The 25,407-nt window shown below is 43.7% G+C and overlaps 2 protein-coding genes and 1 long non-coding RNA gene across 7 annotated transcripts in view; 1 reads left to right on the forward strand and 2 right to left on the reverse strand.

Annotated features, from left to right (window-relative positions):
• LOC143905197 (uncharacterized) overlaps positions 1-25,407 on the forward strand; it is a 210,914-nt gene that overhangs the window by 102,887 nt on the left and 82,620 nt on the right. The gene's annotated exons all lie outside the window — the stretch shown is intronic.
• Positions 1-25,407, reverse strand: part of LOC143905202 (uncharacterized) — a 202,504-nt gene that overhangs the window by 12,499 nt on the left and 164,598 nt on the right. The gene's annotated exons all lie outside the window — the stretch shown is intronic.
• LOC143905132 (uncharacterized) lies at positions 19,750-24,065 on the reverse strand. Its single transcript, XM_077420312.1, has 5 exons — positions 22,915-24,065; positions 22,410-22,445; positions 22,093-22,327; positions 21,191-21,359; positions 19,750-21,121 (listed from the first exon to the last, which is right to left on the reverse strand). Exons 3-5 carry the CDS (start codon positions 22,135-22,137, stop codon positions 20,991-20,993), a joined length of 345 nt encoding a protein of 114 aa, XP_077276438.1. The 5' UTR covers positions 22,138-22,327; positions 22,410-22,445; positions 22,915-24,065; the 3' UTR covers positions 19,750-20,990.

Consider the following 25,407-nt stretch of genomic DNA (forward strand, 5'->3'; position numbering starts at 1 on the left):
ATTGATTTGGACTTGATTTCGCGCTCGGAACTATAGTGGCAGAACTGGTCCAGGGTTCAGACGATCCAGGCGTATGAGAGACGTCCTGTGGCGAGGGGAGAAAGGCCGCACGGGGTACCGGGGGAGGGACGAGCCCTAGCCACGACAGCATTCCATCTCAATCAGAGAGAATATGAATAACAGGCAGTGTGGGCCGTGGTCCAAGAAGGCAACGCCGAGAGCGGATGTACACGCACGCTCGCACGCACGCACGCGATTCGTACGCGATTTATACGGTCAACTTCGTTTTCCTTAATGTCATTTATCTGCAGAATTCTCTGACAGATGGTATCTTTACTATTCGCCGACGAAACGAGAAGAAGACGTAATTATTCCTGAAAAACTGAAAGTGATTTGAATACAATGGGAGTATATATTTGTCGCGTAGCGCCTGTCATTTCGGTATCTGCTTAATAATCGAAGTACAGCAACCGACCGAAGGGGGGGAATGGTAGCTGTGGGATCTTCCATCCTTTAAGTGTTAAGACAACACGCTCGAAGCTATACTTCAAACGATCCTTTGTGTATACGTTATTTCCATCTATCTCTACCTCAAACATCGCGTGCAGCATGTTAAGTCAACGAAAGCATTATACGATGCTACGCGACGGGATCATAATAGATCCTTTTATTAAAATGAACAGATCTATCTTCTTCAAGTATGTGCACGATGCAAGCGCAAGCATATTTACTTTAATCTTCAGATGTTCATCAAATATCTTTTTCCGCCTCTCTCGGCGTATCGCTTATCTTCGCTCCCTCAATTAATTAACGACGTCTAATGTGACTCCGTATCTGCAGATATTATGTATATTTCCTTGGTCTACCGCCGCGAACAAGTTTGCCAATCTCGCCGGCTTCCGCCTTTGTATCCTCGAATTAAATACACGCGCCATTTCCTCCGCGTGTTATTTCCTCCGCTTTATCGCCGTCACGTTGGACCGTAAGCTACTTACAACTCGTCGACTAGCGTATCTATCAATTAATTTATTGGATGAGAGAATTTGCCAAGTTAATTAAATTCACTATCTTTGATATTAACGTTGATTTACTGAACCAGCAATTTGTAATCGGACTTTTATTATATCCAGATAATAATGTTTTAATTATTTTATTATTATTTGATTTTATACAGATTTTTTATTCTTACATTATATTCGCAATATTATCTTACAAATGATTAAATACTAAAGATAAATGGTGAGATCGCCGAGCGTCGAAAGAAGAATCGATTTTCTTGTCTTCGATCCAGCCTCGCGTTCTGCCCCGGTGATCGCTCTTTGTCTCTCGCAGAGCGGCTCGCGTCATTACGCGAGCGGTCTCTCCTTTATACAACGAATTACCGGAGATTTATGCCCGCTTCGTGTCCCGACTCGCGTATAACTGGCCAGCCAATTATTTTCAATTACCCCTGGCCACGCGTGTACCGGCTCATAATTTCCTAGCTCTCCATTTTCGGCTTGGTTCGGTCGAGATGCCGAAGAGCCGCGTCGGTTGGTTGATTCCTCGTTTCGCGTGGACGACGATAATTAACGTTGTCGTCGCTCTCGTACCCTTTTAAACCCTGTCGTCAACGCGAACGGGGAACGAATATTTATTATTCATTCTCCTCGCGAAAGAAATTATTGGCAAAAAGAATTCAACAGACATATTTCTAAATATCTTTTATTTTTAATGTCTATTTTAAGAGATGCCGTTCGTCAAATTTGACGCTTCCTGCGAGGTTTTACGACCGCCTATACGAGGCACGCTTTGCTTTCGATACATTTGCATGCGGAGCCGGATGGAATCTCAAAACAACATTTCACCGTCTTTGAGACTTGACTCAGCTCGGTGTGCTCATAGAATCCAACGCGCGTTGACAATTTTAGGGGACGTTCGTTGTCGCTTTGCACGGCTCGTATTAGTGCCATTTAACAAGCGCTCCTTCGCGTGGACGACGACAGACGGGGACTTGGTCCGCCGCCGCTAATTGGTTATGCATCGCCGGAAATTGTAAAGTCGGGGCCGCTGCTACCCGTTAACGGCGGTGACGTTCCGCCGTGAATCCGGGAGTGTGTTTCACCGATACCTGCGGTTAGCTAGTTAGAAGAGCCGCTTTTTGGAAAGTCGCGCCGCTAAGTGGCCGATCCGTGATTGCCTGCTCGGGTCGGTACAAGCCTCCGCTTACAAGTTAGCGCCTTTTCTCGTCTTCCGATGCCGCATAGATAGAAATCTTTTTTTCGATTCAAGGACGAACGGATACAAAGAGGAGCGAAGAATACGCATCGTTTTGTGATGTAAAATGTTGGAGATATATTTCGATAGGTTAGATATTTGATGACGACGTGATTTAATAAAATTCAATTTTTAGAGTTTTTGATGGAGCGTGGATGTCATCGACGATTGTCAATCGACGATGGTCATCGGGACTCTGTGATGTTCTCCGCAGCCTTTTGTAACTGAATGTTATCTTTCTTTTTGTGTAGCACGTGTACTTTATAGACGATACTAAGACGGTGCCCATTGTGTTAAGCGTAAGTAATATAGTTCCATCGATGCCCACGCTATCGTCCTTCGGAAATATGCGTTAGATCAACGATTGAAGGCTATTTTATGAACCTCGACTCTCCTACGCGACTGACTGCATGGGTTCAAACTTGGTTGAAATAAAACTTGAATTGGAGAGTTGGCTCTCCACGGAGAAGCATATTTCTTTCCTTACTCAAAGTTATTCAGAACGTTTTCATTTTACGAACAGCTCGGCTTATCAGTTCTCTGCTATTTCATGCTTTAATAACGTACCACTTGCGCGTCGTAAAACTCGTTCGCCGCACGCGTATAAAAGCGCGTGTTCTGGCATACCCGGCCGTTTAAAAGAAATCTTTCCCGCGTTACTTCGAGCGTGTTCTAATTGTTATTCTGATGCGGTAGCGGTTTTCAGATAGCGCGTGTTACGGTCGGTTTTACGACGGCCTTACACGACGCTTCGTCGTCTCCCTGCATTTGAGATTCTTTCGTCGAGGTACGCAACGCGTTAGTAGCGGCGAACGGTCGCGAGTAACGCGATTCGTTATACAAACGCACCCCGGTATGCGGCATTTATTCCGCGTTCACCATCGGCAACGCCATAAACTGGCCCTGTAATATCCTAGCAAAATGATTTTTTCTCGACTGTCCCTGTCTCGCTCTCCTCGCTTTACATCTGTCGGGCGTATTTCACGCCCTTGCACTCCGTAAGAGATCGTCGTCGTTGCGCGACGCGTGTCTTGGTGCACGCGGTCGTTATCTCGGTAACGTCTCTCGCCGGGTTAGCGTGCCTGTTTTTCATTGCCAATGTTAAGGAGACACCCATTGTCAGTAACACAGTTTTCTTGGTGCCCACACGCCGCCTGGCTCGTAGCTCTCGGAGAGATATTCGAAGGCTGCTTTATGGAACTGAAACGAGCGCGACTCCCACGCGCGCCAACGAGCGAGCGAGCCTGCGCATGATGTGCCAGATGATACTGACGCCGGTAATACCTACGTCTATCCATCCACGTTCGGTCGCCAGTATAGCTTCCCATTAGTCTCTGCCCACGCCAGGCAACTTCGTGGCATGTGGGTCGTTGACTTTGACTGACTTCGTGTTGTCTCTTTTCCCCTTTTCGACTTCTCTTTCTCTTTCGGTCATCGTTTCTCTCCGGCGACGAACTCGCGCAGAAACTTATCGATGTGCCGGGTTTTCTCTCTCTCTCTCTCTCTCTCTCTCTCTCTCTCTCTCTCTCTCTCTCTCTCTCCTACTCTCGTTCTTGCTCTCGCTCTTATTCTCTCGACATTAATTACATACGTATGAGTTCGTTCGAATGGTTATTTCGAAGTCGCGTCCCGTCGGCGCTGTAAAGTGTCCGAGCGGGGTTGTAAAACGTGTAAACCGTGAGTAATTTATGCGCAAAATTTAACGCGAGCAAAACTGCGCGAATCATTTTCGGACGGGATCGCCGGAGGAGAGGCTAATTGATCGTGGCGAGAGGGCCGCGCTGCTGACTCGTCGCCGCCGCGCTTTAATCATCGATGCGAACTAGATCGAACGATCGGCGACGTGGAATTCGTTTAATTACCGCGACAGATGCGATCTGCCGTTCTGGGAATCGGCGGGAATCGGCTGAGCGACGCAAACCGGTATCGTTATGGTAATTGCAAGTGTATCTATCGTCGATCGAATCGACAGGTTCGCAGCGATTGCGATATCTATTCGTGGAAAACGATACGTGTCGTCGAATTTGATCGCTTGGCACGTGAACGTCTACGAAATTTTTACTAGTAATTAATCGATTTTTTTTTTTAATTGAGAACTTTATCGATTTGGAAATTCCACGTTCTCGCCGTAACGGACACACCTCGCGATTACTTGTCATGGGTGGGTTCGATCTTTAATATTCGAAAAACCGCCTCGCGTGACTCCGGTGGCAGCCGGCGCGTTTTTACGAAGACGAACAAGAGCCCTATTCTCTCTCTCTCGCGTGCGTTGTCACGTGCAGTTTTTCTCCGGGAGACGTGTTACTCGCGCGAATCGGACGATTACGCTCTATAATACAATCGGCGAAGAGTGTAATTTGTTTATTGCCCCCGAGGACGGAGCTATCTCCGCGTACGCGACGACTCTCCGGCGGTGTTTCTTTTCCCTTTTATCCAGACGGCTGCGTGTTCGCGTCGGTCGGGCAACAACATTGTAAAGGTTGCCGTGACACCGAAAACCACTAAATGCCGCTTAAGTCATCGGACGTTACAAGCGGCGACGGGCGAAATACCGCCGCGGAGGACCACCGGCTGTAATTGCACGGCATTCCTCTCCTCGGGAACGACGCGGTGTGCACCGTCATTATACACGCGGGGGGATGTGCCGCGATTCGCCCTTGTAGCGCGCCTCCTGCTACTTTTTTCGTCACTTTTGCAATCGGCCCCTCTTGCGCTCGTGTACGCTCTTTCGCGCCGCGCCGTCGAGGTGAACGTACCGGGACGTTGGTAGCGGCAACATTCTTCAGAGCGGCTGAACGACACGTTGCGACGTGTACATCAGTGTTCACGATGATTGGCTCAATGATTTCGACAACGCCCGGCTTGTCTCGGTATGATTTCTGGTTTGCTTAAATTGCTCTTGGATTTTAACTGTGTTCGACAATTTGATTTATTTCCAATCATATTTGAGACTTGTAGGTACTTTTCTCGTGTTTTTCGGATATTTTTTTTAATATGATTTTTATCATTACTCACGCATACTGTTGTAATTATTTTGTTATTTTTGCTTAAATCGAAAATTATTACGCCTTAAATCTAATATTTCTACAAGCAGGAGTATACGGAACATGGAATTAATTGGGAATATTTATTTAAAAGAAAGTTACATACACATTATTACGCGCGACACACCCGAAATTCTTGACGTTCGTTGTCGAAGAAAATATAGGTCGTGCGCGATACTTTCTCCGGTGAATAGACCAGTTTTGCCGTCGTATATTCGACGTTATAAGTCACCGTTAATCGCTCTATTCGTTTTCTTCGTTGCTAGTTGGACTCGCTGCGCTGATCCGTGTAATTAGCGAATGGGGATTATTAAAACTCGATTTGCATTCGTATAATTGATGGAGCTCAATTAGACTAAATGCCGTATTTCGCATACGAGCAAGATCCTGAAACGATATCGAAGCAAATCCTTACCTCGCAACAAATTACTTTTTTTCATTAATGGTGTATAACCTAATGCTGATGCCTTCTCTCTCCCCACGTCCTACTTAATTAACATCATCTCACAGTACATATATGCTAATCTGGCGCTTTCACGCTCAAGTCAACGTTATTATTATTCTCGTATTAGGCGTTAAGATAAAGAATTATTCTGGAATGCGCGTCGTTATTTTCAGAACGAGCAGGGAACGCTAAAAAGAAAAAAAAAAAAAGATTTTTTTTTTTACCTCCGAGGAATGTTTTGACGTCGCCATTTCCATCGGATCTCGTCACGCGGGAATCGGTGACATTTGGGAAAAAAAATCCAACATTTGACACACGTCGCAACAACAGTAAAGGACGAAAAATATTTCCGCGTGGTATATCGCGTCCGCTCTCACGAACGGTCGTTTGACAATCTCTGGCGGCGTTTAGCGGCTAAGCCTATTACGGGCGCATGTGAACGCAGCCTTGCCATGCAATTTTGCCGTTCATTGGGACAGGCGTGACCTATCGGCGGGCATTTACCGTACGCCAAAGGCGATGCCTTTTACGTGATAAATTATTGCTTGCCGCGCTCGTTCGCGATATATCTCGTTACGTATGGACCATCGAGCCGATTTAACCTTCGCTCTCATTCGCTCTCTTCCCTTTTCCGCTCTCGCATATAATCATCCTCTCTCCGTGCGCCACGACGAGGGCATTAATCGCCACGTCGAATCGTCATTATTTGCTCCACGGGAACGCGTCTTCGACAGCCTCTGATAATGGCTACGTGGCGCCCCTCGGATCACGATCACAACGAGAATCGTTAAGATTCAACCGCGGCACAGACCGTTAACGAGCCTGTCGGATCCATTATCCCTGTTGCATTGTTGTTGTTGTTACGTTCCGGGTGACATGCGTTACATCGCAAGATAGCTAATCGACCATCGTGCTCTTGACATTATAATCCAGTCAAACGTGATTAGTCGACTTTGACGTGTATCTCTCGTCGGACGTAACGTAGGGTGCCGTTGCAGAAAATTTTGATACCGCGATGGTTTATTTTGCATGTAACATTTAATAATACGTGTCTGTTTTATATTATTATCTAATACATGTAATAATGCGCAATCATTAAATTCTCTGTAATTTACTTGTATTTTTATCTCTTATTCGTAACAGGTATTTTTTACAATATTGCAAATCTCAACTCTTGATCGGTGGCGCTCGCTCGGCATCGCCAATTGCTATAGGACGAAACTTTCCTCATCAAGTATCTGAATTACGTTGCTAAAACGGCCGGGCATGAACTGGCTACGGCGGTGAATGGGTAATTTAAATGCGAATTTGTTGGTGCATTAACTCGAGGGAAGGAGGAGGAGAGGGAAGTGCGCCGCTAACGCGGCATTAACACTCGCGGACGCGTGCAAAGGGTGCAAAGCCCAAGAGCCGTGAATCAGTCCGTCGCGGCGCGCGCACGATTTAACGGATATATGCGGACGACGCGTTTCTTTTCGACGCGATTGAAGACGGTTTTATCGGCAAAGAGAATAACGAGCGTCGGATAGATTTATTCAGCGATTCTCCACCGTCTCTCCGCGTGACACAATCGCTTTTTCCATTAGGCTCCGTGCAACGGCATGTGCGTATGTTTTTCCTCGTATTTATATACGTTGTTAAAAATATCGTGCGAGATATGCATAACCATTGAAGAGTTGCATTCTGAATTAAATTCGCAAAAAAAGTAATTTTAGGAATAATTAATTGGTTAACTGTTCATTTGCAAGTAGGAGTCTAAATTAATTAAAACATGTAAGGTTTTGCACTGTCAATTTTATTGCATAATTTGAATCGGCTAAAATTAATTTTTTAAAGTGTTATAGCTTAATTTATTTTTGCATAATAAGATCATATAATAGTGACTTATTTTAAATTGCATCATTACTAAAATTGAGATGATAGATTCTGTAAATGGCTGTTGTTCGTGACAAATATATTTAACGTATAAAACGAGAGAAGACGTGGGGTGTTTATAAACAAAATTATTACGAGAATACAATTATTAAAATTTTGACAAGTATGGAAATTATAGTTATTTTTCGCTTACTCAATAGCAAGAGGTTTAACCCTCAGTGTAGTCATCGCCATAAATCCAAGTCAGGCGATTCGGCCGACATCGAAAAAGAATGGTTATTGTCGAACGACGTAAAGCCCGCGTGCGCGATAGCCTAGCCGGTAGCGCGCCGTTGTCACGTAACACATTTAATTATGGCAGTCGGGAGTAATGTGCTTACCCAAGCGATGCGAAACGTTGTCGCTCGACGGCCGCACGCGACATATTTCGTCAGCTGCCTTCTGCGCGCACCCACCCCCTTGCATCCGTGCAATGCGACGACAAGCGGCACGACAGTCGCGAATTGCTACTAGCATCAGGCTCGTGAAATTAGAAATAGCATAATTAGAGGTAATTTAATATATGGATACACATCTGGCTATTGATTCAGGATTCCCATATAAAGAACAGGTGCGTGTTTTACCGGAAAACTATCGCGAATGTTTCTTTCACGCGAAATACGTAACGGCGAATATTTATTTTTTCTTACATTCAACTTACCGTATAATAGGAGAATGAAATGTGATATTTAAACACTTTTGATTACAAATTGATGAAACTATTCTCTGGTGCCGTGTAGCTTTTTTAAATCATCGACGATCAGAAACGGGCTCTTCGTATAATTGTGGCGCGCGTATCTCGCGTAAAACGTCGACGGGAATCATTTATAACGCGCGTTGATCGATGCCTGATCGACGTTCGCGATAAGCCCGGGCGTTTCGTCGGCGCCGACGCAGGCGGGCCGATAGCGTACCGATAAGTGCAGCGCGGGCGCGTGCAGCGCGCGGTGCAACGACGAATGCGCCGGCGACGATAATGCGTCGCGATAACTTTGGCTCGTCCCCCATTCCCCCCCTGTCTCGCGCATTGTACAACGCCCGTGGCGTACGCGTAAACTCATTCGTGGCGATTCGAGTGCGATACCGCCGCGAAAGGGGACACGACCGCGCCGCCGTCGCTTCAAATTAAACAATTCGCGTTAATTGGAATTCAAAGGACATTAGCGTGTTTGTCCGTTACGGGGATGGTCCCTGTTCGCCGCGTGGGCTCGTTCGCGCTACGCGCCGGGAATAATTCGCACCGGTGATTATGAAAAGTGGCCCTGGATCGCGAATACGGGGAAAATTGAGTTAATAGTATTTTGTTCGATATCGTTGCGCATACAGAGGGATTCTTTCTCGCGAAATTTTGACGTTGTGGAAAAGATTAATGCGGTAAAGGGAAATATTTTAAATTTATTCCATTAAATCATTGAAGAATATATACGCCTATAATACACGCGCAAGGACAGACGGGTTTAATTAATTTAAAATGAAAGATACGTACGTTTTTTGATAATCGCGAGTGTATTTTTCCATTTCTCTCATCGACCATTCGTTGTTAATATCTCTACGGAGATTAATTCACTAGTTATGCGCGTTTGTATGCAATAAAGATTCTATAATAGGGGTCCGATGCGACGAGAGCGTTCCGCAGATACGGATATAATAAAGCGCTTGACGAATGTGAATGGTCGTAAAACGGCGACGTAAACGCGATACGAAGCGAGAGCTTGCAGCCCTTTTTATTTCCATTTTCCATTTATTCATCGCGATGTTTCACGCGAAAACGCGTTTAAAACCTCGAGTAACGAGATGTACTTTGGAAGATGAAAACATAAAATACCGCGACTTGGAAGAAAGAGTGTTGCAACTCGGAAATTGTTCCAGACGGCACTGTAATAAGTCGGAAAGAAACTTGAAAAGTGTAGCTTTACTTATTCCAGTCTGTAGATTCTTATTTAATTCATTAGTTTACCATTGAGAAAAAAAAAATATTTTGTTATTCTGCGACTAGTCGAGTATATCGAAAAAAGTTTAGGCGTTGGTATCACCTGGAGGTATCAATTGTTTTAAGCCGGGGTAAGTTTTCGTGTTTACCGATCCCCCGAGACGGTCGGAAACTTTTGTCGAGGCTGCCGAAGCCGTCGCGACGCGTCGGAAAAAGGTGGCGGCCGCCTGAGACAATTTGGTCCAACATATTGAAGTGGAATAATATCGCTCGTGATTTATTTTTGATCGTGCAAGAACAACCGCCTGGAAAAGAGTTCGCGGTCACTCCAAAGGCATTTATCTCCAGTATTCAATCTTTGGCCGCTCATTTATCAGCTGTCGGCGCTGGGGCAATTCCTTTATTGAATTTCTCCTCAGCTTTTCGCCAGCAATGCCGGGTAAACGCAATCTCTGTGTTCTTGGCACGATCGTTGAGAAGAAGCGCAAGTTATTTTCGAGATAATCAGACGGCGCATTTAGCGTCGAAGCGACGAGAGTGTGAATCGCCGTTTTGTCATTGTTTGGACGTTGCTAAATTAGATCTTGCCCCCTTGCACGACGGACAGGGACATAAAGGACGTAAGAACGACGATATGGAGACGATTTTGTCCCGGAGGGGCTACGGAAAAACTACGATGGAGACCTTAACGCGCAATGAGATTTATCGGCGAGACGCGGCGGACCATTATCACGGCTAAATCGAGTTTTCCTCTCCGTAGGCCCATTCCCTTCCCGAGGTCGTCCCAAGACGAGGTGCCGACGGGGGGGAGAGGGAGGGATACGAGCTTTAATCCCACGGGAGAAGGCACCGCCGCCACTCGACAAGTGTCCCCGATCTGTCTTCAAAGAAACTGCTGCGCCTCTTTTTGCTCCGCGCGACAGACCCGGCCGCCGTGTTCCCTCCTCGGCGGGCGCGTTATTTCTTTGTGGCTTGTATGGCGATAGCGTCTCTTTTTGCCAGCCACGGAAGTGCCTCTTCCTTTCGCCCTTCTCTTATTGCGTACCGCAATTCGGGCGTTTCGTAATTCCTAACCGCTTAGCGGGCTGTTCGCCAACTGTTTTGTTATACCGCTCGTATCAACGCGGTAATTAATTTCAGTCCTTTTTATCCGATAATATTAAGCGTCGAGCATAAAAGAGATTTCAGGTATCAGGTTTAGGAAAGAGCTGAGAGATTAAGACCGTGTTAATTTAAGTATTTCTTTTATAAAGTCGCGTTTTAAAGTTCATAAAAAGACGAACGATCCCCCTTTTCACATATGAACGCACACACACGCGTGCGCGCGTATACGCGCCGAGAAATACGGGCGTCGACAGCGCCCGACGTGCAATAAGGGTTTTGCGCGTTGTTTGTACACGTGCTTCGGGATTCCATGGCGCGTCGCGCGAGTCTTCGCGGCCCATCGACGGATTTATTTTCGTACGTCGAAGCGGCCGCCGCTTCACCACGTTGTCACTGTCGCGGAGGCACTGGCGCCGAGCGCCGAGGCGAGCGTCCCCGCGAGCGAGGAAAGCCCGGGGATCGTATTGTCGTATCGTGCCTAAACATAGAAGCGAACAAATTATGAGACGAGTGACACTAACGCTCTTATAGCTGTACTTCAACGGCCCGTAGCTTTGGTAATCGCTTCGCGTTGCGCTGTACGCAGAAGAGCTAATAAATTAGCGAGAACAGAAGCGAGATTCGTTTCCGTCGATTAACGTACTTCGTCTCGCTAGATGTGTATATGCGCTTGCAAGGAATTATATTGAAATAGGAACATTTTGTTTTTTATCGAATAGGTATTGAAATTATTGTCGATTATAAGTAAAATATTCGACTTGATTAATTATGCCGCTGTCCACGTAACACTAGATTAGTGTTTGATTTATTATAGTACGTTATTTATTAGAGACAGTAGAATTATTTAATAATGGTTTGTTCTTTATTTCTATTTCAAGCTAAAAAGGTTGTGCACAAATATGTTGTGTATGAATTAATTATGTTTCATCTCAGCGAAATATCCTGATATTTATACGTCTAACTGACTTAATTAATTCATTTACATAATGCATTAATTATAAAAAATATTTCAAGCACCTCCCAAAAATAATTTTCTCAAACAAACAATCATTTAATTAACATTTAAATGTTTACGGGCGGATACGGTTGGTCTTAACAAGCGATGAAAATCTCATTCGTCTGCATATTGCCGCGTGTTCGGTAGCTATTACGTCAATGCATTTAACAGGCAGATATGATCAGATTCTATACATGCGCCGGTAGCAGCGCGAATGAAGAAATTACGACGGCAGTCCGCCGTATCCGACCAGGGGGGGGGGGGGGGATGGATTATCGTGGAGAAAAACGCCCTGTCCCTCTTCGCGCGTCAGAGCGGGCTAGATAAACCTCAACAGCGTGCAACGCCGCAGACGTTAAGCCGCTTCGGGCTCGAAACGGATTTAACCGGCCGCTAATGGTAATGCGACAGTGACACGTATATGTCTGCTAATAAACTCATGCTCGCCGACGTCTGGCGCGCCGTGAAATTCAATCACATCGCGACGCCAGTTGATTTCAATGCATGCGCGCGGCGAACGCAGAATATCCCGCGGTATTAAACAGAAAGTCGAGCACGCTGGCGTTCATATTTGGGATTAATTAAGTCACATCGTCAATTTCGTAAAAAAGAGGATAATCCGCGAACAGGGAAAACATTTTGGCTTATATATATATATATATATAAATAAAATAACGGGATATAACGGAAAGCAACGAATAAAATATTGGAATTTTTCAAAGTATAATCCAAAGTAATAATCATTAACGAGTTCTCTCTACTTTATCGGCATATTTTCTCCCGAAATATGTTTGTAATTTTCTTTTCGCGCGTCAAAGCTGAAAAAATAATAATCCTTGAGTTGCACTTTCTTCTGAATCAATGACGTCGCAAATATATATATATATATGTATGTATGTGTGTGTATATGTAGACATCGCGTATAATAAAACGATTTAAATAACTCGTAGCATCCGCCGCGACGGCCGCTCGTAAAAACGGTAACACGGGATTCCACTATGTCTCCGAGGAGAACGATCAGTGGCAGCAATTTCGAGGAATCAGTGATACACGTCTCAGCGGTTAGGCGTCCGCGGGGGGATCGGGAATGAGAGGAGAGAAGGTTGAGGCCAGAACAAGGAGAACAAGACGTCGTCGTCGCGGTGACGCGAGGACGGAGGAGGAAGAGATCGGACGGACAGCGGACGGTCGTCGAACAAAGGCGTTGCTATTTTCGTATGAACGTCGTGGAAGGCCGTCTTCTCGTTGAGTCGAAGATAAAGGGAGAGGACATTGAGAGAACGCAGAACGGATGGAAGGAAAAGAGAACATCGGTAGTGGACGATGATGACAGTGTGTCTTACCTGGCGCGGATCGTCGCTCGACGTCGGGCAGACCCGCGGAGTTATGGAGGATTCACATTGCGTCCGATCACGTCCGATGTTCGACGTACGACGATCCGACATCCAATAACAGAATTTATTATTAGAGACAAAAATTTCCTATTGGATGTCGGATCGTCGTACGTCGAACATCGGACGCAGTGTGAATCCTCCATTATAAACCCCTTGATTCGTGTACGACAGTCGACCGGATCGAAGGAGAGAACGGAGGAGGGGGGACGATTCGGCTTTGTCTTGCCGAGAGTTCTTCTCTAATGAGTCGTCGGTACGTTCCTCGACTCGGGCTCTCCTTCCGCTGCGCGCATCACGGCTCGATACCCATCAATAAAGCAGTTAATGCGGCACGAGTGGACTGACCAGAAATTATCCGTGCTCTTTGAAATTGCACATCATCAAGAAATGAACATTGTCGGTTATACTGATGTTTCGTGAACGAATGGTATTGCTCGCAATAAAAAAGACTTAATAATTACCCACGAAGAATAAAATAGTGTAGCACATAATATACAGAGTTATAAATTTAAAACTCGATTTGCACTCCTATTCGGCGGATTATTTTTTTTAAGTAATGTCGAAATGGGTTCGTTACACTAACGTTCGTGTACTTTTGCATTACGAAGAAAATGTGGCGTGCGTTTACTTGCTATTTACGAACACACTTATGAATATACGGGAATAATTCTGCTAAAACGAGACATTAACGTTAATTTCTCGATAACAAGTTATATCCCTTTAAACCAGAAGTGCTCGTGACTGACGCGAACTTTACTGATTCGATCTGACCACGCGTCGTATCCGTGCGTGTACCGATAAGTTAACAGCGATTGCCGGACGCGGGAATGGCAGGAGGGGTTACCGGTACCGGTACCGGTAGCGAAAAGGAAAGAAGAGAGAGAAAGAGTGAGTGGCGGGAACGCGCGCGAGGGAGAGGAGAACGAAGAAAAAGAAGGCGAAGAAGTGGTAGGACAGAAAAGGGAGTAACCGGCGCAGTTGCATTCATTTACTTTCCCTTGCCGGCATGAGTCACACTTGAAAGAGCCTAATCTCACGCGATCGCGTCGTGTCCGGTGACCCCCGGTCGCCTTGGTCCCCTCTTTGTTTCCCCCCTCTCGACGACTTCCCACCAGACGGCCCCTTTCGTTACACGCATTTAAATGACGCTGCTTTACATTTTTCTTTCCCAATATTGTGTTTTTATTTGCCGGCTATCGTCGCCGCCGATCTCTTCTTCCTGGCTCGACAGGCGCGCTCATTTATTCCCGAACGTGTCACCCTGCGTTTCGCGTGTGGACTGACTTGGGGAACGGCGGTGCGGAATGTATTTCTGTTTCGTTGTGGCGTTTTCCCGTTACCGTATCTGTTATCAAATTCCCTTTTTTCGAACGCACAGGGGTCCACCATTTCGCCTCGGTCGTTAAAGCGAAGGACGAGTTGACTCGCCAAATTTGAGCAACGCCGACAGTTTGCGTTCGTGAAAATAAATGGCTATAATCTTATTATCTTTCACCTTACTTAGGCTACTTTGAATCATTCGCTGCTTTTGACGTTGGAGTTTCAGAACTCGCGAGAGGTTGAAAATCGCGAAATTTTGCTATTTCCAATTTGTTTCCTCGAACCGCCGTTCATTTAAACGTCAAGAAATACTCTATTTCGATATGTATATAGTATAACGTCCGATAGATTACAAATTCCGCGAATGAAGTGAATCATACTCTATTAAATGCATTCCAGGCGTTGCATATTGCATAAATTGCCGTAGGAGTTTCCGATCCCGTTTGTAACTTTGTTTACTGCGAGAGAACGCTATTTCAGTCCAGGCTCTTTACGCACCGGCGCGCGGCGGCGGCGGCGGCGGCGGCCGGTGCATGTGTTCGCGTTTGCTCGCGCTTGCCAGAGATACCGATCCCCCGGTACGAAGTGTGCCGAACGGAAGTTACGTAATTAATGTTTTATGTCTTGTTTTTTCGAAACTATACCTGATCGACCACCCTCGCGCCGGCAGCCGGCGATCCAGGTGAATCGTCGATATCCGTAACTGCTCTCCACGTCGACTTGTTTCTCGGATCGCGCCGATTTCACGGTCGTAGATCGGTCGATAACGGAAGTTATCGCCTTCACTGAGAACACTCGTAGTGGCGTTAAAGAGAAGTCGAATCTCATGCGCGATTTCTTCACTGTTATATTACACAAGTTTATTTACAAAATATTTTTATAAAATTTTATATATGTAAAACATTTGTGCATGTGTAAGAGAGAATAATTACAGAGTTATATTATACTATATATATATATATATATATATATATATATATATATATATATATATAACTATGTAATCGGATAGATAAATTAAGAAGATCTACGAGAAATCAATTATTCCAACATTTTCGTAATATAAACGCTCCCTTGAGTTAGTCGGATGTTAGTCGATCGATCGTGCCAAGTTTGTGTTTCACAGCACGTATGCAATATTGTATCCGCGTGCCCCCTCTTCCATTTTCTCCCCGTTTCGGACGATTGATTGCCATATTAAATTGTTTCCTCGTTCTTCTCTGTTCCAGGTAAGAAGCAGCGAACGCCGGTGTGTGTACGGCAACCCGCGATGCGATTGTTGTTTATACCACGGGAAAAAGGTAATCGTGTGTAATTGTGCGGTGCGGTCGCTAAAAAGGAAATTGATCGGTCGGTTCCAGCTGCTTCGTATATTATAAACGCAGCTCAACTTTGATAAATCCGCGGATTTCAATAGCAAGAACGGAAACTTGAACGCTTTCTCCCTTCTGAAATAAATCATTTGCTCTGCGTTTACGTCGTAAACTTTTTTTGTTGATTTGATTTTGAATTGTTAATGCGCGATATTCGTGCCAGGTTAAAATTCTGTATCGGTCAGTAAGATTGAGAAAAAATTTCGAACCGGGTTATCAAAATTATGTCGTTATCAAAATTTCACTTTATTGGACGTGGCACCCAGTAAAGCCCGTCCTATAGTAGCTAAGCATCGGGCGATGCTGCGTGCACGAGATATCGATAAAGGGCCGCGGTTTGAACACGCTGGATCGACCGCGAGTTACATCACTCTGATACAGTCGCACAATTGCGACGGCAATGTAATAATCGTAGTAGAGGTAGTGACAGTGCAATAATAACGACGATAGTGGCGGCGGTAGCCGACAGGGTACCGCGGGGGTATGTTTCCTGTCCATTTTAATTGGGTTATTAACGAATGTGCGAGTGTTTCCTGCCTCCTCTGGCAAACGCGGGGCCCTCTTTCGCAGCTGCCACCTCGTCGACATTGCCCGTGCCACTGCCGGAAGGCGGAAACCAATCTGTTCCGTTTGTCTTTCGTTCCTCACGCCTGCGCGCTGGCGCATAAATATGCAATTGTGCCACTTAAAATTGCGCTACGTAGGATAAAAAGGAAAGAAAAAGTTTCCCTCGCGCGGCGCGGCGGGTGAAAAAAGGGAGAAAACCATCGGGCGTGTGTCGTCCGCTCGGGGAGCGACGACATGCCGACGGGCGGCCGAGCCCTTGCAAAATTCATTTACCGCCGTTGCATCGGTAATCCATGCTTCGTGTAACGGTGCTCATTATTGGGCGAGTGGCCGCGGTATCGTATTACCAGCATTAATACGCTTAATACGCTATAGAATGTTAATGGGTCGACAGGAAGGGATTAATTCATACTGTTTGCAGATACGCCGTAGATATCTCGACATACATAATTTCAACTAACTTCTACGAAACGTGCTGCTATTAACATATCAATCAATCGTCGTTGTATTACAATGGATTTGACTAAAGGCGGTTTGGAGTTTCGCCCAACGACGAAACAAACATCGGACTGTGCCGTATCAGGATTTAATATTTCGGAATCTCTCCTAGATTTATTTATAAAACGAAAACAGACATACAATGTGCAAATACGGTAGCGACCATAATGAATGAATTTCCGAATTAATTTCCGGGGCTGAAATCGCTCCTCACCGTGTGGAGGAGCGAAAGCTCGCCGGATTTTTGTTTTTGCCCTTCCGTCGCTATGGCGATAACGGTAGTTGTCATATTTCGTGCAACTGGCGTTCGGCTGGAAACTCGCTCACCGGCGTTTAACCGAAGTCTTAAGGGGGCATCGCGGAGGCGTGCTGCATAGCACGTTGCACAGCCCGCGTATGCACCGCGAACGATGCATATTCATGAAGCGAGGTGCATATTTACGAGTGGCTGTTCTGCGGGATTCACGGCACAACTTTACAACGCTTTCGGCGCACGGCTATCGCACCGTGCGAAAAAGGAAGCCGAAGACGTGGCCTCCTGATAACGCGCTGATGTAATTGCCGGCCGGCGGATTGAGACACGAGGCACGTTCGATTACCCTTTCTTGCGGCCTTTTAGATTGCCTCGTGCTTCCTCGCTCGGTCACGCAAAATTTTTTTATAATTCTTGTTTGTAATTACAAGTAGCGTTCTAGATTACGACAGGAGAATTAAGACGAGTTTAACGACGCAAGATGTTCGAAGCAAAAATATTCGATTCTCCAATTTTCTAAAGAAATGAACAAAAAACGAAAATAATTTTACTGCAATTATTCTCATATTATCTTTTTATTGGGATTGTCTTTGTTGCAAGGAATTATAAGAAGTTACAATATTTATGATACAAATGAGATGTAATTCACGGTTTTTTATTCACATTGTGAGTTAACTTGGCGTATTATTATTGTTAACTTGGAAAAATAGACGCTTGGGGGTAATGCAAACAATGTGAAAAGCAACGCAGGTATTCGGTAATTACATTAATACAAAGAATCACAGAGCTGAGTAGCGACGCGTTAAAAGTTCGAAAATAAAATTTCTCGTTATCGCACTTGGATATGCAATTAAGCGCGCCGGTATAAAATCGCCACGATATTCCCGCGGGAGAGCCTCTCCCTCTCTTTTTCTCTCGCTTCTATTTGTTTCGCTACCGCACGAGTCTCGCGAAATTTAGGTCAATTAAAATGCGCTTACCCGTGGATCTACCGTCGTACGTAACACGTGCGCGCGGAATCATTACGATGCATGGATGTCAAAAAAGCGGTGCAAAAAAAGAGAAAGAGAGTGGGAGGGAGGGAGGGAGAGTGGAAAGTACAAACAGGTCGTCCGGTGAAACGATGTTATTAAAAGTGGCTAATTGCCCCGCTTTATTATTGCCGGGTACAGCTGGATGGGGCGAGAGAGGCTGTTTTTCATTCGCCGGAGTTAATTAATGATCCGCGCCGGGAAAAAAGAACTTACGAGGCACTCGACGCACTCGTTAAAGCGCTTTATCGCTACGGATGCTTGCGGAGCAAACGTTGTCGAGTGCTCGCTCGGGGTATTATCCTTCTACGCACGTCAGTGCGCTACGTAACAGGAGAATCTATGGCAACCCATGAAGCGTGTTCCTCACCGTATTATTACGTTCTGAGCTATTTTGATCCATCTTTATTTTTAAAACACGGTGGTTCTGCAAATCGCTGCTCGCATCTTTTTAAACTCCACCGCTCTTCGTGAATCTTTTATTTTGAAAAACGCATAGGCATACGCACCGGGGACGAACATGCATTTGTTTACGCGCGGTATTGAAACGTCTGGGGGAATCTACTCGCGACTAATACAGATCGTCTAAAGTGAGTTTTATTCCTCGCAGATAATATCGCGCTTGTTAAACAAAATATTCCCCTATCCGGGCGCGCGATTACCTTCAAGATTGCCCCGTTGTGCCTCGTGAGACTGAAAAAGCAATCTCTCACGCATGATAGTTCGCACATGCGAGCCTTCTCGAAATTTGCAAACGTGTAACGACGCAGAAGCGGCTTGGCGTTGCATGCAAGCGCCTGTTACGTGCAACACGGCTGCTCGATAAGGGAGCACGACCCGTTATCATCGATCATCGTTAACTCGCTAACAATTAGTCCCGCCCGCCGTGATCGTAAGTCTTGCCACGATATCCTCGTAATTTCTCGATCATTACCTTTAAATACTCAATTTCAATATTCTTACGCAATCGCAGATTGGACCTACGCGTTCTCCGCCGCGCAGAGGAACAAAACGATTATATAGTTTGCCATTATTCCACCTCTCGCCGTATCTTTCCGTTACGTAATACCGACGACTCGAGTAATCACTCACGAGTTGTCTGAGGTCTGTATCTTCGGTGCTCGTAGAAATATCAAGAACCGCTTTTTCCCTCGTAATCTCGTGTGGGCCGGTATTAATAGTTCTTTTTAATTTATATGAAATTTATAATTAGACGAGATAATACAATCTGTAGTGAGAAAAAACATTTTACACATTTTACATAATTATATTATTATACCATACATGAAGTGTGAAAACATGCAGGAATGTAATAAAAAAAAAAACGCTCCATCGCTATGCGACACGTTAAATTTCGATAATTTTTTGATTATGCAAATTAGTTCACATAGTTTTTCATTATATGGACGGGTGCTCCAATCGCGCAGGTGCATCGGATCGATGCCTGTAATCCGGAGCACATAAATCTGCGATCCGACGGCAGTCTCGTGCGTGTAAACGTGGTAACACATGCAGCGTGATGTCACGCATCGTCTCCGCTTATTTGCGGAGTAGACATGTAATTGTCGGGTATTCAAGGCCGGCCCGACTGCCACTTTGTGCGATTTTTAAGAAACTCCCCGAGTCAAAAAATAGACCCTCCGTAACGCCCGAGATTGCGATCGCACACTCTCCTTGAACGGAATGAACGGAGGGTCACGTAACAAAGCATTTGTCTATGTCGCCGAGCCTCCGGTCACTTCTCAAATGGCAGTTTTTACCCATTTAACGTCTACGGAGGTTACGCGAAGTCTGGCGACTCTCCGTTCACCCTCCCTACAATTCGCAGATTCGACGTCGCATGGCTGGATAAAACCTCGAAATACCCTCCTTAGACTCTCAGCACGTTTTTGCTAAAACCTCGATAGAGCCTCCGTACACTCTATTCCCGTAAGCCTCCGTGTACCCTCTGTAGAACCTATTCTCGAAGGTCACCGAGAACCCTTCTTATACCCTAACATTTTGTAGATATTAATTTCCCAGGTAGCAAGATGACGTTTAAAGACGTCGTCATTTGACATCACTCTGCTACCTGGGTATCCTCACCTCGTGGCTGCGATATAGATATAAAAGGCTCGAATAAGCGCGTACTAATAATAATGATTCATTGTTGTTGAAATTCAGTATTCGAGAAGTACTTATGCGTTCGTTTATTCACATTGGAAGCTATTGGGAAAATAAAATCTATAATACACGTTACGTGTATTATAAAGAATAAACGAACGCAGGCTATAAGTACTTCTCGAATACTAAATTTCAAAAACAATGAATCATTATTAGTACGCGATTATTCGAGCCTTTTATATCTATATCGCAGCCTCGAGGTGAGGATACCCAGATAGCAGAGTAATGTCAAATGACGACGTCTTTAAACGTCACCTTGCTACCTGGGAAATTAATATCAAAATGTTAGGGTCTAAGAAGGGTTCTCGGTGACCTCCGAGAATAGGTTCCATACATCGCAAATATATGACAAAAAAGGGAAATATAAATTAATGAGGCGTATAAATAAATATAAGATACATTCAATAATGTATTTGAACGAAAATATCATTAATATAACTATATTAATATAAGTAAAATTAATATTCTTTGAAAGTATAGCATTAATATTTTATATTTTTATAATACTTAAAAATTAATTTCTTGTTTTTCAAGCTATATGTTTAAATTGTAAATATATAACGCAATTGTAAGGGACACTAATTATAAGGGGTCTAAGTTATATAAAAGGTAATTACATATACATCAGAAAGAATTACAAAAAAAATTTAATACATATGTTTTATGTCTGAATTAATAGTAAAGTAATTTTAAACGATATATTATTCGGATTGGATAAAAATCCGTTCTGAACGTACTGTTGATACAAACTTCCATCGTGACACGTCTCGCAGATCGAGTTTTTTGTTGCGAGTAATGAAAGTAAACACGCTAGCAATCATTACCTTTATCACTGGGGCAAAATTACGAAGAATAATTCTCAATGCCGCGCAAGCTACAGTTATATACATCTCATATTTACTCTGAAAGAGATCGCTGATGAAACCCAATAAGAAATTGCACAGGTCCAAGTTCCACATCGCTGGTTTTAATGTAAAAATACCCAGAAGATCCACGATGACCGCCAGGTCGTTCATCGCGACTGCAGATTCCACCGCGGCCTTAAGATCTTTATTGTGCCAGAGTATTTTCTAAAAAAATGTTCCATAAAAAAGTTGTAGGATATAGAGAGACAAAAATGGTAAAATCAATTTTTGAAAAAAATCCATTTTTCAAAGTCACATAAAGTTGTCGCCATTTTTTTTAATGGAATCATATAATTTTTCTTACATAATATAATTTCTTCAGTTATTCTGCATATAAAAGTATTTAAATAAAGTTATCAAAAAATCAATAGTTTACGAGATATTTTATATTTTTTTATATTTATATTTATTGTTAAAATATGCCAGAATAAAGTATGAAATACCTCGTAAAGTAGATATTAACCCTAATCCCTCCAACGTTTTTTGCGGCACTTAATTTCTCCAACCATGCACTTTCGAGTCCCACGCGTTTTTCAGTATGTTAATACTAGCTTTGAAAAATTCCCCAAAAATTATTATATCTTTATACCTTCGACTAAAAATTAATGTAAAGAAAATTTGGAAATCTTATTTATTTAAATATTTTTTTACAACAATTATGTTGGAAGGATTAGGGTTAATTTTGTAGTAATTTTTTCTTAACACTTTTATATGCAGAATAATTGGAGAAATTATATCATGTAAGAAAAATCATATGATTTTATTTAAAAGAAATGGCAATAAATTTCATGTGATCTTGAAAAATTGATTTTACCATTATTTGTCCCCCTCTAAACCCTACTTTTATCGTTGAAAATAAGCATTTTTTGTAACATATATGTGCACAAAAGATACTCACAGTAAAGAGCTGTATAAAACTGGGCATCGATACCCGGGCGTCCATCTTTTTTGCTGCCTTTTGCACAAAATAAGGCTAAATTCTTTCCATATACCTCGATCAGTGCATGCCGCACGAGGAGAGGCCAGTGATTGACAAGCTCTGATGTTTGTTGGTCCAAAACTTTAGATTTATCCATAATATTCACTTTGATGCCCTCATAAAAATAAAAGTTCGTTCCAGGATATATTTCTACCTAAAAATGCGCTCAAATTACATCATCTTATAATAACATATACAAAACAATAGCAAAAATCAATATTTATCAAACAATTTACCTTGTCTTTGCCGGGAGATTTATAGAAATCGGAAATCTGCAACAAAAAAATGTTGGCAAACAATTGTATTATATTTTTACATAATTTCAAAGTTTCTATCTTACTGTAACAAAATTATTAATCGACTCAACTGGCCATGATGTATAAATCTTCCAACTCAGTAACTGCGCGCCGAATGGGTTTTTCGAACTTTAAAACACAGTTTTATTTTTCGTTAGATAGTAAAATCATTAAATTCAAAATCAAATTATTAGAAAGAAATTATTGCAAAAAATATCACCTCAGCCAGAATTCGAACCTGGAACCCCCAACAATTTGTGCGGGTGTCCTAACCAATTATGATAATGTGATTTCGATTTTAATGATTTCACTATTTAACAAGGAATAAAACTGTGTTTTAAAGTTTGGAAAACCCATTCGATCTGTACAATGTTGTAGCGTATAATATTTTGCTGTCACTATTGTATCCGAGGGACACTCAATTCTTAATATAACTTTCACTTACCTTAGCTTGCGATGTCCTTTCTTAGGACATATATAGCGAGTATGCGTGAAAATGCCCGGCCAGCTACAATAAAACTGACCCGAGCCAAAAGTTCGTCATGCAGCTGAACCAATTTATTCTGAGAAAATTCCTGTTTCTCTTACGTGACGGCGTGCGACTGTGTCGTGCGATAGAGCTCATCACCGGCGCCCGAGGATCGAATATTCCGGTATCACTGGAGGTCTTGGCAAGGGCACGTATAGCAACAGCAACACACCGCTGGGCTGGCTGGGCTATATGGTGCCGCGCGCGGCGGTTATCATTTGTCAAAACGCACTTTTCCGCGCCACGCGCGGCACGCGCGCAGAGCGGCTCAACGGCGTAAAGTGTAAACAATTACCGCGTCTTTCTTTCTTATCATAACCGTCCGCGTGCTTCGTCGGTATAAGTGGCATTTATATAATCACATTCTTTTGATTGACTTATCTATTGACACATGATTGTATATTGACACATAATGTAAAATATGATATAAAATACAATTATAAAACATAAAAACGAGTTGCCTGCCGTGTTACTATGATTTAAATAATACATAAAAGGTCTATATATTCAGTGATCTTATACAACATTATATTTTGTTGAAATTTTGAAAATTTTATCTTAAATGTTCAAACTTGTCATTGCAACGTAATCTTTTTTATAGCGGAATCTGACCTGTTTTTGGCACGGAGACACGCCATTTATCATATATTATTGCAGATGATGAATAAATTTCTCTCTTAATATTTTGGGGAACGTTTTACTTTTATGGGTCGGCAACATATAGACAATTATAGGTTCTACAGAGGATACACGGAGGCTTACGGGAATAGAGTGTACGGAGGCTCTATCGAAGTTTTAGAAAAAAGTATTTCGAAGGTTCTACAGAGGGTACACGGAGGCTCACGGGAATAGATGCCTACGTCGAATTGTAGGGAGGGTGAACGGAGAGCACACATGAAACGCGTACGGAGAGTCTGCGAAGTGAGCGCGGAACATTAGGACGCGTACGGAGAGTCTGCGGAGTGAGCGCGGAACATTAGGACGCCTACGAAGGGTACGTGAAGTCATCGCACAAGCCATGAATTGTAACGAGATTAAATGGAGGTTCGATCATAGTTAGAGGAAGTTTGAGGAGGTTCCCAGGAGTGATCTTTTCATGACAAAATCTGAAAGTAGAGTCCAAATAGGTTATAAGCAGGGTGCACAGTACGGCGGCATATGCTCTTTCAAAGGATTTCGAGTAAACGCAGGGTATTCGGAGGGTTAAATTTTGACTCGGGTCACGCTTGACAAATTGTCATTATGCGCCGTTCGTGCGCGAGCGTCATTGTTCCTCGTCGCATATTTATTTGGGGAAAATCGCGCCGGTGACTTGGTGACGCGTTTCCTACCTCCGGAACGAATTTATAATTGAAGCAATATACGCTCGGTCACGCGTCGCGGAAATTAATAAATTTCCAAGGAAAAGGCGGGGAAAAACTTGGCGTCGCGGTGTATCGTTATGCATCGCGAAGCGTAAACGTAAAACTATACCGCATTTGAGAGGCAGAGATACGCGTTTGACTGATAAAAAAAAAAAAAAGAACTTGGCGAAAGCGCGGTGAGGCCAAACATCGCACTGATAATTGGTCTCGAGGAATGTACGGTCGAGGTGTAATACGGGCGTTATAATCACGCGAGCGGGCCAGTAAGTAGTAACGCTCGCTAAAATATGCAAAATGCTTTATGCCGGCAGCGCAAACGGAGTATAACAGATAGTCGGCGCATCGTATTCGAGAGATGTTGCGTCTGCTAATCGCGCGCTCGTGAATTAATTAGAGTAGTGCGGTATGTGGAAGATATATCGACAACAGCTACCGTGCAATTTATCCCTTTCTTACTGATCATCTCGGTCGCACATTCGCGCCGACTCGCGTCTCGCTGTCGATTCATAATCTCGATTAGTCTTAGACACACAGTTTAGTGTGACTCGTAGTTATACATCTCGTATAATGGATGTCTCACGTCGCAATATATCGTGAAATCCTTCAGAAGTGCGATAAGGAGTAGCTTTGAAAAAAATATAGATAGTCGCGACGTTACGCTATACGTGGAAACGTTAATATTTGCTATCTCTATTTAATTTCCTCTGTCTGACAAGTACGTATTTTTATCTTTCAATATTTATTCCTTTTTATTAGCGATATTCCGTGGATTTTGGATATAATACCTGCGATGTTTCGCACAAGATACTCGGTCCTGGATATTATCTGGATTTTATTATATGGGTCAAGCCGACTGCGTGACGCATGTAGATCGTGAATCACAGTCGGCATTTAATGGAAAATTCATTTTATGTTACGCCGGTGCTAGTTATGATACGGCCGATTCCGATAAGCGGCTCACTCCGGAACGGGTTTCCATTTGATGTTTGCGTGCTCGCGATTGCGCGTATCTGTGCACGTGCACGTGGCGCACGACGTGTGTATG

This window comes from Temnothorax americanus, unplaced genomic scaffold (genome assembly GCF_048541705.1).
Source record: "Temnothorax americanus isolate GAGA-0224 unplaced genomic scaffold, ASM4854170v1 Scaffold6, whole genome shotgun sequence".
In the NCBI taxonomy this organism is placed as follows: Eukaryota; Metazoa; Arthropoda; class Insecta; order Hymenoptera; family Formicidae; genus Temnothorax; species Temnothorax americanus.